Source organism: Anabrus simplex, chromosome 5 (genome assembly GCF_040414725.1).
Source record: "Anabrus simplex isolate iqAnaSimp1 chromosome 5, ASM4041472v1, whole genome shotgun sequence".
Taxonomy (NCBI): Eukaryota; Metazoa; Arthropoda; class Insecta; order Orthoptera; family Tettigoniidae; genus Anabrus; species Anabrus simplex.
Window position 1 is genome coordinate 37,475,662 of NC_090269.1, and position 14,516 is coordinate 37,490,177.

Below are 14,516 nucleotides of genomic sequence, written 5' to 3' on the forward strand. Positions count from 1 at the left end.
TAAGGGCGCGTTTATACTGCAGCTTTGCTGCTGTCACATGCATGATTGCTCTAGCACCTCATTGCTGACTACAATCAGGCTGCTCACCATAGAGCTTTTACCCTGCCGCAGTCCCACTCTCACGCTGCTGGCAGCTCTCATTTGTAGCCGAAAATTCATTGTGTGAAGATGTTCTCATTTTCTGAGAGTTTACTTACTCGTTACACATTCTTTTCCCCACTTTATTCCATACTTTACCCAGTTTGAACCTGTTATGATATTCCGCATACCGCCGATTCCAAATTGTACTTCCTTTGAAGACAGCTAATATCAGCATTTGTTTAAAATTGTCACCCTACCAGAAATGAAACAGCACAGTACAAGATCAGATCAGGTAGCTATTGAACGTACAACATTTCTGTGGATTGCAGAGAAAGGAGGGGTGGGAGAACCGGTCACCCTGAAAGAACCAATCACAGTCCAAGTTAGAAGATAGCTGGTAATGTGCCAGACTCCAGAAACAAATGTATTTGAGACAATCAATGTGGCAAGGATAGCAACCAGCAGCGCAGTGAGAAGCCGGGCTTCAGGGTCAAGACCCCGATGGAGATCCATGGGTTTGTTTCATCAATGCCCAACATCGAGCAGCGAGAACTGGTGATGTGCTAGCAGAGGTGGTGCAGCATAAACCCTAACAGTCTTCATACACTGTTTCAAAGCATATACTTGGTAAAGTGAGGCAACTATCATGCTCAACCTGTTCATCCTCCTGATTTTTGCCCCAGATTTACTTTCTTATTTCAAAACTTAAGCTTGAAATTTTTTTAAAAAAAAATTAAAATATGCTTTACACCGCATCGACATGGATAGGTCTCATGGTGACGAGACGGGTGTGAAAATGGGAAACCACGGAAAATAATCTTCAGGGCAGCCGACAGTGGGGTTCGAACCCACTATCTCCAGAATGCAAGCTCACAGCTACTTGACCCAAACCGCACAGCCACCTGCTCGGTATCTTGAAAAGATGTAATTTTCAAACTATAGAGGAAATTCAGAAATATTTGGTACAAGACCAAAATGTTATTTCAGAAGAGAGATTCTAGAACACATACAGAACATACCTCACATTTTATCTACTCGATGGGCTGATGAAAAGGGCCCCTTCAAACATTTTTGTTATCCCTCTCTCTTCATTCTCAAAGGTGGTCTCATGGTTTCAAGATTAACTTGTTATACATTTTCTCTACATGTTCTTGGTAGCATCCATTCCATCCAATGTCCAGGGATATTATTTTGACCAGTAGCATACCAATGTAAGTCACTTTTCTTAATTCTGTATGCGTTCTTTATCAACATTTTGGGAAATATTTCAGAAGTTTACCTCTGGTAACTGAAAAAAGACACACTAATTTTGTACCTTCACTTGTTCTTCGTACATTAATAATAAACCTAACAACATTTACGAGAACCTATAAGTAAACTGTAAATAAACACATTACCTGATATCTGTTAGGGCATAGTGTGACGATTTTTAACAACCATCTATGGAGTCACCATCAACAATAAAACTCTGCAGGTACCGGTATTTATTTTCAACAAGTTATTTTCAGACTTCACTCGAGACGGTGTGTATGAAACTCAACAAATTACAAATACAAAATGTAATTCAATTTTGGCCAATGAGCATAGCTGGAATAAAATGTATAGGAACATCTAAGAAAACAGCAATGAATTTATGAAAACACAACTGTCTAACAAGTTCCCCCCTTATTTCCCCTGACAACTGATAATCCATACCTAATGAAAAGCTGTTCTCAAAATATAATTTCAAGATAAATACTTTGTGCTTAATAAACCATTATATCATCTACTCTTCATATAGGCCTACTCAAACAATCTTCAGCAAAGGTCTGCTGCTGAAGTGTACCAACTGCAGGCAGCAGCCAAGTTGTACATAGAACACATGTAGTCTAATAAGATATCTGAATGTGAATGTTACAACTTCCTGCTGTGGAACAACTACCAGAGCACATGCATATCGTTTAAAGATATGATGTTTATTAATCTGATAAGTTGTTCTATTTGCTTACTTAAAACACAATAGTAAACTACTAAAATGAGTTTCAGCAACCAGTTGCAAGCCTAAATGTTCATTTCTGCTTTCACCATAGTACAATCTATACAGAAGTTTTTTAAGGTGCCACGACCCATACACATTTTCTTAAAATGCGGACACACAAACATTACAATTGTAATTTTCTTAACAGTTATGAAAGGAAAGTTATTTCCTTTATATGCTTACCCTGGTCCTGGCCTGTAATCTCTTGTATACTGACTGCCTTTTCTATTCATATCTGGATCAATTAAGGTCTTGAAGCTGGAACAAAAACAAATTAAAAAACTGGATATCAGCTGCAGGAACATCTGAATTGCAAGAACAGAAACCGAATATGCACGCCCAGACTGATAGACCTATAGTCCGCGCACCTTTTAGCGATATTTCTTTGTACTGGGGGTGGAGGAAGGAGGGAGCTCTCACGGTTCCGGTTATACTGCCAACTGAATGAAAATGAAATCTGAATTGAATCGATAATATGATCGATCAATATGAATTTTCTAAACCTTTATTATCTTAAGCCAACAACTGTGTCATACACACTTTATATAACATTATATAACATTTCTCGATACAAATCTTGTTCCCAGCATGAATTCTATTGTTTGGCTTTGCTGTGTAAACAACAACAGTACTAGTACGTAGCAAGGAAGAACGCATCATCAATATTACACCCGACGCAAAACTGTGAAAGAATGACAGGAGTTACTGTTCCAAAGGAAAGCAGGCTTAATAAGATTTGACAACTAGGAATTAGTTATATTTTCATCTGCATTAATAATAAGAGCCACACTGTGATATCTGGATTTCTTCATTTCAACAATTACTTATAAATTGTATAATTTTTAATTTATAAATTGACCTTTTTTCATGAATTATTAAGAAAAGAATATTCATTAGGACATATTCTCTATGGAATATTGTACAAGTGTTTCCTTGACGACTGCTTTCTATTGTAGAAATAATTTATATATTTTCTCTTGAGTTATTTGTTTGTTTTAATATTGTCATCTTATGTTAATTTTAAGGACACTTCCTCTAAAGCATTACTTTGTCAATTTATATATTTTTCATCTAAACAGTGTTATGTGGCTGAAGATGTTGATAATATACGAAACATGTACCACTTTTAACCATTAAAAATTGCCTTAAGCAACCATTGTATCGACTGGGTGGAAAATAAATAAATACTTAATTGTGAATCTATTGAAGTGCGATACGGACCATGAAGCTGATTTTATGTAACGCAGTGATATCTCTGTCAACTGGATGAATGAGGAAATCAGCAAATAGCATACACTGATGAGCAACTAAATTAGAGATACCTAGCCACTTTCATATAGCACCCCCTTTTACCCTACTGACAATGGCACTGCAGTGTGACAGGGGCTCCGCAAGGTACTGGAAGCATGGGAAGTCATACTGTTTCAAGACCATTGCACAGCCTCCCACAATGCACAAAGATTGTTTGGAGCAGGGTTAACAGTGCACACATTTCTCTCGGCAACATCCTAGATGTGCTTAATAGGATTGAAGTCGAGTGACCTCAGGGGCCAGGCAAGCATCCTCATATCCACGGAGTGTTCAATGAACCAATCAACCACAATTTGGGAGTGACTGGACAGTGCACTGTCTTAGTGTACAGGCCCCCTGCAGTGTGCTAGAGGTGAACAAATGGGTAGACATGATCAGAGAGTAGGTTCCTGCATCGTTCGTCAGACTGTGATTGGATTCGTGCATATGTATTCCCATGGCAGAATGCTTGTTATGTTTGACTGCATTAATATGTTCGTTGCACCTGGTGTTAAAGCTTCTCCCTGTCTGCCCGATACAGCTTGCTAAACAAGACTGGCAGTGTAATCTGTAAATACCTGATTTTACCAAACTTGTCAGATTTATTCACGGTCCCTGGATTGTGGAAGTGAGATAGATTGGTTGTTGGTTGTCCTGAACGCTATTTTTACCCCGTGTTTTTTAAACAGGTTTCTTATATGGTGTACAGAATCGTTGTTGAAGGTGAAAACTAAATAACTGTCCTGCTTCTTTTCCTTAATAAGAGTAGATTTTTATTTATTTTGAATTTTAGATATTATTTGGTCGATGAACTTTCTGGTATACCCATTAGAATAAGCTATTGCCCTGATAGTATCCAGTTCTTTTTTTAGGTTAGGATGAGTTAATGGTACAGTGAATGCCCTGTGGACCAAGCTATAAAAAGCGGCTTTTTTTTAATGGGAATTAGGATGGACTGAAAATTGTTTGATAGTACTGTTGGTTTGTGTACGCTTCCTGTATATGTCATAAGAAAGGAAGTGTTGATTTCTTTTGACTTAAGTCTAGAAAATTTAGAGAACTGTTGGATTCTGTTTTCAATGTGAACTGTATATGGGGACTCAACTTATTTAAGTCATCTAGTATGGTTAGGGTGTTCGTAAGTCTTCCATCTAAACTTGTGAATGTGTCATTGACAAATCTTGTCCAGAAGAAAATGTGCTCCATTTTGCTGATGTGTGTATGCTCCAGATGGTCTAAATAAATGTCCGCCATGATGCCCAATGCCAGAGATCCCATTAGAAGGAAATAATAATTAAATAATAAATTAAACCAAACTAATGAATTCTTCTATTTCAAGTCTACTTAGTTTGCTGTGCTGTTGCAGGTTATTCTGTAAAATGGAAATGGTCTCATCTAAAGGAATACTCGAGTACATATTCTTGATGTCAAAGGATGCTAATGAATGATAAGATTGAATTGTGAGGTTTTTGGTGTTGCTACAAAATTCTAATGTGTTTTTAACGGAAGTTTTTGCTTAAAGCACATAGTGTTTTTTGAGGATTTTTGGATGAATTGTGCTAATTTGTGGGTAGGGCTAGATCTAAAATTAATTACTGGTCTTACTGGCGTGTTTTCTTTATGGATTGTTCGCAGAGTATAAATGAAGTTAAGTTTCAGATTTTTCTGTATTCTTTGGGTGGGGTCTTTTTTGATTAGTCTGTAATTTCCTTCTCGAAAAAGTGTTTTTTTTGGCCATATTCTTCCTTGTCTAAGATGATAGTAGTATTTCCTTTGTCCACTTTTGTAACTATGAGATTGTTAGTTTTTATTTACTCTTCTAATTGGTTGATTTGTTGGCATTGGGTAGAGTTATTGTTAGGTTTGTTTTTCTGGTTGTTAATTAGTTTGATTAATCTTCTTTTGGCTTCAAATCTAATTTCTTCTTGTTGTGTGGGGAGTTTATTAATCACGTGTTCTGTTTCGGTAACTAGGGTGTTTAATTCTTTGTATCTGAATTGCGGACTCCAATTAAATTTGGATCAACGAGTCGATTTTAATCACAATCTGAAAGAATCCACTGAGAAAACAAACATTCTTTACGAGGCCACCTACCCCCTTATTCTCAAGACGTATCTAGGTAGAACAGCGTGTCAACGAATCACTCCCCACCCTCCTGCTTCCCCTCCACACCACAGCCAATCCAAAACAAGTCACCACCCTCCCTGCCCCCTCTCAAAACCATCAATAAGCTCCACGCAGACACAGACGAGCAGTGCACCTCCTACTTTTCTGGCAGCAGGTTAACGAGAGCGAGGAACAAGGGAGTAAGTACCATCAAACCACTTTCCAATCATTAAATCCAAACACACAAATTAATTCTCATTTCTTTCTTTCTTTCTTCTTTTCCGCAGAAATCCACCTTTTATGATAATGTGCCATACAACCATTCAACTTTTACTTCAACAACAATAACAGCAACAGGTTCAACAACCAAGTAGATGTTACAAAACAACGAAGGATGTTCCCCCAACTCCTCAGCTAATTGTTTTAACTGCAAATTGATTTAATATAGGCACTTTACAAGATCGTCTAGTTTGATACAGTAGGCCTTATTATTTTTACCCTCCATCGACGATTCAACTATGAATATTTTGAACTTTTTAACATGTGTTTCTCATATCCACAGTAACAAATTAGAACCTCACAGTATTCCTCAACTTCAAATTTTTATGCACTATCTTAAAGCTCTTTTCAACACTGTACAAATGCACTGCAGTCATCTGCAACCTGGATCATAGGATGTTCTGTAAACAATAATGTGTTTTATGTCATATAGCCCATGTCAACCATTGTAAATATATTTAAAGGCAGATTTCATGTTGATTGTTGTTAAGATCCTTTGATTTATTTATTTACTGTGAACTGATGATGATTCCAAGGGAATCGAAACCGGTTTTCACTTAATAAATATTATGCATTATATATTGTGTTGAATGGTGGAACATCCCTCAATTAATTCCTATTATATAGGCCTAATGCAGGTCCCTTAGTAAAGTTGTAGCACAGTAACTTATGACCACATAAAACAGTACCGGTAAGCTTTTATTTGCTGTAGACTATTTAAACCACCCTTAACTTCTATAATTCTACTATACAACATTGAAATAACAATTCTTCAGTGACGGGAAGAATTTTGTTTGAAGAATTGTGTTCTCATTAGCAGCCTAGCAGGTTGCACACAAACAAGAAATATTTCAATGAATTAAGTTACTTCAGATTTACAATAAAACGTTGCTACCAAAAATAGTGAAAGTAGTGGACATGACTGCTCCTCACATGTATAAAATGTAGTTTAAAGATTCAAAGAGATGATGTTTAGTACCAAATCGTAGCCTAGACCTTCTCATTTGGGTTCGCCTCTACAATTTTCGGTTTTAAACAAGTAGCACATTTATTAGTTATTGTGTCGCATGAAAATTGACCTTTCTTAAATGTATTTTAATTTTATAACCTTATGTTAACACTGTTAAACACTTACAACATAACAATGAAGTTTAAGAAAGCCCAAAACAATCCTATAAGTCTTGATAAACTCCATGGGGGACTTGGTTCAATTGTTCCGCCTGAAAAAAATAACAGAAATATACAAATTAAAATAGATTTCAATAGGAAGCTAGAGAAACATGGGAAATTACTTGTAAAAGTCTAGGTTAACATATGATTCACGAGTAATGTGACATGACAGATGTAGACTCACTAGACGATATATATGCCATTCTTCTCACTCAGAAAATTTCTCTCAGCCAAACAAGGAAAATGTTACTATTAATGGGACAGAATTTCGGGTCAAAAACGTCACTTCGGTCGCGAAACTTCTTGGAACTATTACGCCAAATGAACGCTCGACACATATTATAGTACACATAATCGATTCATTAATTAGCCAACAGCTGAGCTTAATCAATTGCTACCAATGTAAACATAAGATTTTCCTCAGATGTTTTAAAGATTTCCCTCAGCTGTTTTAATTAGGATTATTTGTCAATAATTAAATCATTGACAGGGGAATTATGGATAAGAAAAGCATTTTAAATAATAGATACTCTAACTATTCCGACATTAATTCTAAAATCTTAAGTCAGCCTTAGAAGAATATGCCTACAGTGGGAATATTTTGTTTTAAGTATGTAATGCAAAACTCGAAATATACCGTCGACAAATAATATGGCGCTGTTGCGAAGGAAGTTTTAAGTGTAAACGATAAGGTTATATTCAAATGACAAATATGCAAGCCCGTCATGAGTCGGTAGGAAATCCATCAGAGAAACATCAAAATCATAATTCTTGTGCAATTACAGGTTTTAGTTTCTATCAAGAATCGGTCTGTGGCTATAACTCATGTGTGTGCACATCTCCTCATTATCATTGTCAGACTTGTGGATTTGGAACAAGCGAGGTAAGACGGGTTTTAAAAATGTTTATTAGAATTGTTTACGGAGTTAGGAGTTAATCGTGAGTTCATTTTGTCCTGATCGAATTGAAAAGAGTGCCTGACATTAAACACACCTCCACTTTCACCTCACATCTTCGCAGATCTTCAATCTTGATGTGGTAAGTGTAGGATTAATAAAAAAAATAAAAAAACACCCTCTTCCCACACTGTCCCATCATTGTGTTTATCCTTTGCCTCCCTTGGCTCCCTTGCCTCGTCCGGTCATGATAGATCAGTAGAGCTGCGAGTTCAGAGTTCCCTAAAGGACCCCTTTATAGCGATCAAGAAGAAAAGCAGAGCAGGAGTGGCAGGAATCCCGATGAATATTTGGGAACAGCACTTCATCCAGCTTTACAACAAGAACAACTTAGAACAAGCATACGAAACCGAAGAGACATACACCATAGAATCCGAACCAATAACCGAGGACGAAGTAAGACAGGCCATCCAAGAAACTAAAAAAGGAAAAGCAGCAGTACCAGACAAGGTGTTCAATGAAAACCTCAGAAACTCTTGAACAACTCGCCCAGTTGTGGACGATGTTGTTTAAGAAATGCCTTACATCAGGAAAAATACCAGAGGATTGGAGAAAGTCGAACATCATCTTGTTATACAAGGGCAAAGGCGGCATAGAAGATCTCAACACATACAGAGGAATTGCACTTGAGAACAACATCTTCAAGATATTCTCCAAAATCCTGATGAACAGTCTCTACTCACTAAAAGACGCCTTTATGCCAGAAACACAGTTCGGATTCAGGAAGGGAAGAGGAACCCTTCACGCAGTTGCTAACCTTCTAGAAGATATACATGACACACTAAGACACCCGTCCAGGAAATTCTACACAGTCTTCGTAGATTTCACAAAAGCCCATGACCTGCTGAACAGACAAATACTCATGAATAAACTTGAAAGTATGACAGGGAAGGATAACCCAACAACAACTGCTATCAAAACCCTGCTCACCTACAACAAAATCATAATCAGAGATGGCTTGGCGACCTCAGAAAACATAGTACAGACCAACGGCATTTTACAAGGAGACCCGATTAGCCCAACCCTATTCAACATCGTCATGTCAGACGTCACAGACATCCTACAACAGGACTCAGTGAAAATGTACCTCTACGCAGATGACATCGTATTAGGATCGCACAACAGGAAGGCCCTGCAAGACACTGTAGACCAGCTCCAGGAATGGGTCGAAAACAACTCCAGCTGAATACCAACAAGACAGTGCAAATGATCTTCAGGAGGGGAGGAACAACCTCTGCACAAGACAAAATATACTACAGAGCAGAAGAGTTAAAGATTGTAAACTCCTTCAAGTACCTGGGCATCACCCTACAACCATCGGGATCATCCTACAAAATTTACATACGGGAGAGGGCAGCCGCAGCCATAAAAGCCATTTACGACATTAAAAATCTGACAAGACTAGCACTAGACACTGCATTAACACTTTTCTATGCAAAGATAATGCCTGTTCTGACTATGGCATTGAGCTCATATGGAACAACCTGACAACTAGAGACCTCGTAATCTATAATCATCTCCGTATTGATGAACTACACAGTTAGAAATAGGAAAGGATTTCCACCTATCAATACTTATTTATTGCACTTATTATGCTACAGTACCGGTTTCAACCCCCTACATAGGGTCATCTTCAGCTGAACAATACATTCACATCTATGTCATGAAGCTATGATTAAGATTACATTGTCTAGGGAATGCCATATGATGATAAACATTTGGTCACATCCAAATGGGGCATGTCGAAACGGGAACTGGCGTGTATGTCACTATGAGCGACAATGCAATTGTATGTCTATAATGATATGTTTTAGGTCTTAAAATTAGTTTATAAAACACATCTCTACTTAAAACTAACACACATATATACAAGATAAATACAATATAATAGGAACACTTCAGAAGTGTATTTTGATATTCCTAAAGTTATCTTTAGGTATCTTGCTTTCACACACTCAAGGGTCGAGAGGTCTCTAGTTAGAAATAGGAAAGAATTTCCACCTATCAATACAACACTTCAGAAGTGTTCCTATTTATATTGTATTTATCTTGTATATATGTGTGATAGTTTTAAGTAGAGATGTGTTTTATAAACTAATGTTAAGACCTAAAACATATCATTATAGACATACAATTGCATTGTCGCTCATAGTGACATACACGCTAGTTCCCGTTTCGACATGCCCCATTTGGATGTGACCAAATGTTTATTATCATATGGCATTCCCTAGACATACATACATACATACATACATTACCATTATAGACTGTTATGCCATTCAGCGTTCGGTCTGCAAGCCTCTGTGAATTTACTAAACGTCGCCACATTCTTCGATTTGCAAATAGTGTTGTGGCTTCATTTAGTTCTATACCTCTTATATTTAAATTGTTAGAAACTGAGTCTAACCATTGTCGCCTTGGTCTACCTCTACTTCTCTTACCCTCCATAGCAGAGTCCATTATTTTCCTAGGTAACCTATCCTCCTCCATTCGCCTCACATGACCCCACCACCGAAGCCGGTTTATGCGTACAGCTTCATCCATCGAGTTCATTCCTAAATTAGCCTTTATTTCCTCATTCCGAGTACCCTCCTGCCATTGTTCCCACCTGTTTGTACCAGCAATCATTCTTGCTACTTTCAAGTCTGTTACTTCTAACTTATGAATAAGATATCCTGAGTCCACCCAGCTTTCGCTCCCGTAAAGCAAAGTTGGTCTGAAAACAGCCCGATGTAAAGATAGTTTCGTCTGGGAGCTGACTTCCTTCTTACAGAATACTGTTGATCGCAATTGCGAGCTCACTGCATTAGTTTTACGACACCTTGATTCAATCTCACTTACTATATTACCATCCTGGGAGAGCACACAACCTAAATACCTGAAATTATCGACCTGTTCTAGCTTTGTATCCCCAATCTGACATTCAATTCTGTTGAATTTCTTACCTACTGACATCAATTTAGTCTCAGAGGGGCTAATTTTCATACCATACTCATTGCACCTATTTTCAAGTTCCAAAATATTAGACTGCAGGCTTTCGGCACAATCTGCCATTAAGACCAAGTCGTCAGCATAGGCCAGACTGCTTACTACATTTCCACCTAACTGAATCCCTCCCTGCCATTTTATACCTTTCAGCAGATAATCCATGTAAACTACGAACAGCAAAGGTGAAAGATTACAGCCTTGTCTAACCCCTGTAAGTACCCTGAACCAAGAACTCATTCTACCATCAATTCTCTCCGAAGCCCAATTGTCAACATAAATGCCTTTGATTGATTTTAATAATTTACCTTTAATTCCATAGTCCCCTAGTATAGTAAACATCTTTTTCCTCGGTACCCTGTCATATGCTTTCTCTAGATCTACGAAACATAAACACAACTGCCTATTCCTCTCGTAGCATTTTTCAGTTATCTGGCGCATACTGAAAATCTGATCCTGACAGCCTCTCTGTGGTCTGAAACCACACTTGTTTTCATCCAACTTCCTCTTAACTCCTGATCACACCCTCCCTTCTAAGATGGCAGTGAATACTTTGCCTGGTATACTAATCAATGAGATACCTCAATAGTTGTTGCAATCCTTCATGTTCCCTTTGTTATAGATCGGTGCAATTACTGCTTTTGTCCAATCTAAAGGTACCTTATCAACACTCCATGCTAATCTTACTACTCTGTGAAGCCATTTCATCCCTGCCTTCCCACTATACTTCACCATTTCAGGTCTAATTTCATCTATTCCTGCTGCTTTATGACAGTGGAGTTTATTTACCATCCTTTCTACTTCCTCAAGCGTAATTTCACCAACATCATTTTCCTCCTCCTCATGAGCTTGGCTGTTCGCAACACCACCAGGATGATTTCCTTTTACATTGAGAAGATGTTCAAAATATTCCCTCCACCTCTGCAATGATTCCCTGGGATCTATTATGAGTTCACCTGAATTACTCAAAACACTGTTCATTTCCTTTTTCCCTCCCTTCCTAAGATTCTTTATTACTGTCCAGAAAGGTTTCCCTGCTGCTTGACCTAGCCTTTCCAGGTTATTACCAAAATCTTCCCACGACTTTTTTTGGATTCAACAACTATTTGTTTCGCTCTGTTTCTTTCGTTTGCGAACAAATCCCTGTCTGTCTCGGCCCTTGTTTGGAGCCATTTCTGATAAGCCTTCTTTTTACATTTACAAGCTGCTCTCACTTCATCATTCCAACACACAGTTGTTCCTAGGCATTCCCTTGCTATTTCTACTACAGCATCCCTATATGCCACCCATTCACTTTCTATATTTTCTACTGTTCGAAACTTCTCACTAATCATATCCATGTACTTCTGTCTAATTTCCTCGTCCTGGAGATTTTCTACCCTTATTCGTTTGCAGACAGATTTCACTTTCTCTACCCTAGGCCTAGATATACTTAGTTCACTACAGATCAGATAGTGGTCTGTATCATCGACATTTGCCTTGTGTGAAAATGGGAAACTAGAGAAAACCATCTTCAGCGCTGCTATCAGTAGGGTTTAAAAGCATCATCTCCCAAGTGCAAACCTACAGCTACTCATAGCCAACTCATTTAGTAATTGCCAATTATCTACACAAACTTAGCATATGTGGAAAGCTTCTAATCAACTGCGTTACACAGCTGGCTAATGACAGTCGAATGAGAGTATACTTATATGAGAAATTTAGTTTTTATATATTTAATGGAAATAGTAAAAAATAGATTAAGCTGTTTAATGTTTCTAATGTTTGTTTGGTTTTATGTTGCCAATAGCAGTATACTGTACATAAGTTTCTGTACACATATTTTCAGTTATTTCTGGTACCGTACATAGGCCCTAGTGCGTGATGGGAGAAATAATTGTTTATTACTTTTTCATTTGTTTTTACTAAGTTAAATGATTTATGTTATACTTTTGAATGATAATTTTCTAATTTCAGTGGTATGTTTTGTTTTTTTCCCAGTTACCTCATGCGGCTGTTCACAAGGAGACTTGCTCTGGCATTCTCAGGTCTGGATTCACACAGTCAAATCGATTACAGTCTGGAACTTCCCAAGTGACTGAACACTCGGACCTTTGTACATCATTTGATGTTAGTTCGGAATCAGTTGTAACTATGACAGGAAGTTCTGTTCAGTCTAGTCCACAAGTATCTAATTCTAGCAGTCACTACTATTGCCGTGGAGGTATGACTGGATCTCAGCAATCCCCTGTTTTCAATCCTCTGCTTTCTAGTCAGAGCCAGTCATTGTATAATGGAATGTTTGGATCACAACCAGGATTTTCTAATCAGAATACTTTCACTCCATCAGGCTTTAATAGCTACAGTCATGTTGAGCCACCTCCTTGGCTATCAGATTCACGGATTCCTTCTTCTAATGGCACTCCAGGCTTGGAAACGGGTAGAAATAGTAGGAGCCTTAATCCTATGTGCAACTCACAAGGAATGCCTCATGCATGTTGTGGTGGCCGCTTAGGACTTCTGGAAAGTATTGGGATATGTTCTCCCTTATCAACAGATATTTACAAGACTCTGAGCAAAGACTCTCCGAGTTACCAGTGTAAAAGTACTGCAAATACTGATTCCCAGAATTGGTACTGTAGTCAAGGAATGATGGGATATGGAAATCAGTCTAATCAGAGTTTTCAGAACAATGGCTACAAATGCAGTGAGTCGTTTCCTTCTTGTGCATTATCACAGTTCGGTATCTCTGTAAATGAACAGGGAGATCTTAAACATTCAAGTATGGCTGATCCCTGTTTTGATCAGAACTCAATGATTAAGTCATCCAATAATTGTCCTAATGAAACTCCAAAGTCTGGTTGTATGGAGCAGAATAAGGAACAGATTTCTAAGTATTGTAGTCTGCAGAAGAGTCAGACTGGAAGTCAGATGTTGGAGCATAATACTGTTCCTTTGGAACAAAAGCAACCAGAAGAAGGAAGTAGTTTTGGTCACCACAATATAATGTTTGGTGCTTCAGAAGGAGATTTGCATGAGGATATCCTGTATTCACAAGCATCTCTCATGTTGCCAATGGGTGGTGACACTCAGCCTGTTTCAAGACTTCCTCCTCAATTTACCAGTGCAAAGAATCAACCATTTCATCAGAATAGCATAACAAATTCCAACAAATCATTCAATGCATCTCAAGGACAAGCTACAGTTTTGCATCAAAATTTTCAGAATCAGAGTCGATGCGAAATAGATCCGTGTGAAGTGATGGATGGTTGCCTTCAGTTGGATAGCCAGCCTGTATTTTCATACCCACCAATTTGTACAGAAGATGACAAGACTAGCAATCAAGGTTCTTCCAGTGCTGCTTGTGAGAGTGATATTATTGTTGAAGAGACTGAGGAAGAGGAGCTGACAGAAAGTGAGGTGAGCATACTTCAAACCTGGTTTTATACTAATATCATAAAGAAAGGAAGGTTGTGAGTTTATTTGTATATTGAGGGTAATTTTGGGAATCAATCAACCGATTTCAGTAATTATTTCACCATTAGGAAGCTTATTTCTTGCAGATTATTATAGACAGTGTTATGATTATGATGATGTCCTCAATGTATCTGTCGATGGTGACATCCTGGCATCAGTATTATTTTCTTGAGTGT

General features: G+C 37.9%; 2 protein-coding genes across 2 annotated transcripts in view; one reads left to right on the forward strand and one right to left on the reverse strand.

The window, feature by feature from the left end:
• LOC136873712 (selenoprotein K) overlaps nucleotides 1-7,307 on the reverse strand; it is a 32,896-nt gene extending 25,589 nt beyond the window's left edge. The window contains exons 1-3 of the mRNA XM_067146848.2: nucleotides 7,128-7,307; nucleotides 6,909-6,993; nucleotides 2,282-2,356 (exon numbers count right to left, since the gene is read on the reverse strand). Coding sequence (XP_067002949.1) covers nucleotides 2,282-2,356; nucleotides 6,909-6,993; nucleotides 7,128-7,146 — 179 coding nt within the window. The 5' untranslated portion in view covers nucleotides 7,147-7,307. The remainder of the gene's footprint in view (nucleotides 1-2,281; nucleotides 2,357-6,908; nucleotides 6,994-7,127) is intronic.
• Nucleotides 7,308-7,680: 373 nt separating this feature from the next.
• Nucleotides 7,681-14,516, forward strand: part of LOC136874298 (uncharacterized) — a 38,801-nt gene continuing 31,965 nt past the window's right edge. The window contains exons 1-2 of the mRNA XM_067147939.2: nucleotides 7,681-7,826; nucleotides 12,865-14,283. Coding sequence (XP_067004040.2) covers nucleotides 13,018-14,283 — 1,266 coding nt within the window. The 5' untranslated portion in view covers nucleotides 7,681-7,826; nucleotides 12,865-13,017. The remainder of the gene's footprint in view (nucleotides 7,827-12,864; nucleotides 14,284-14,516) is intronic.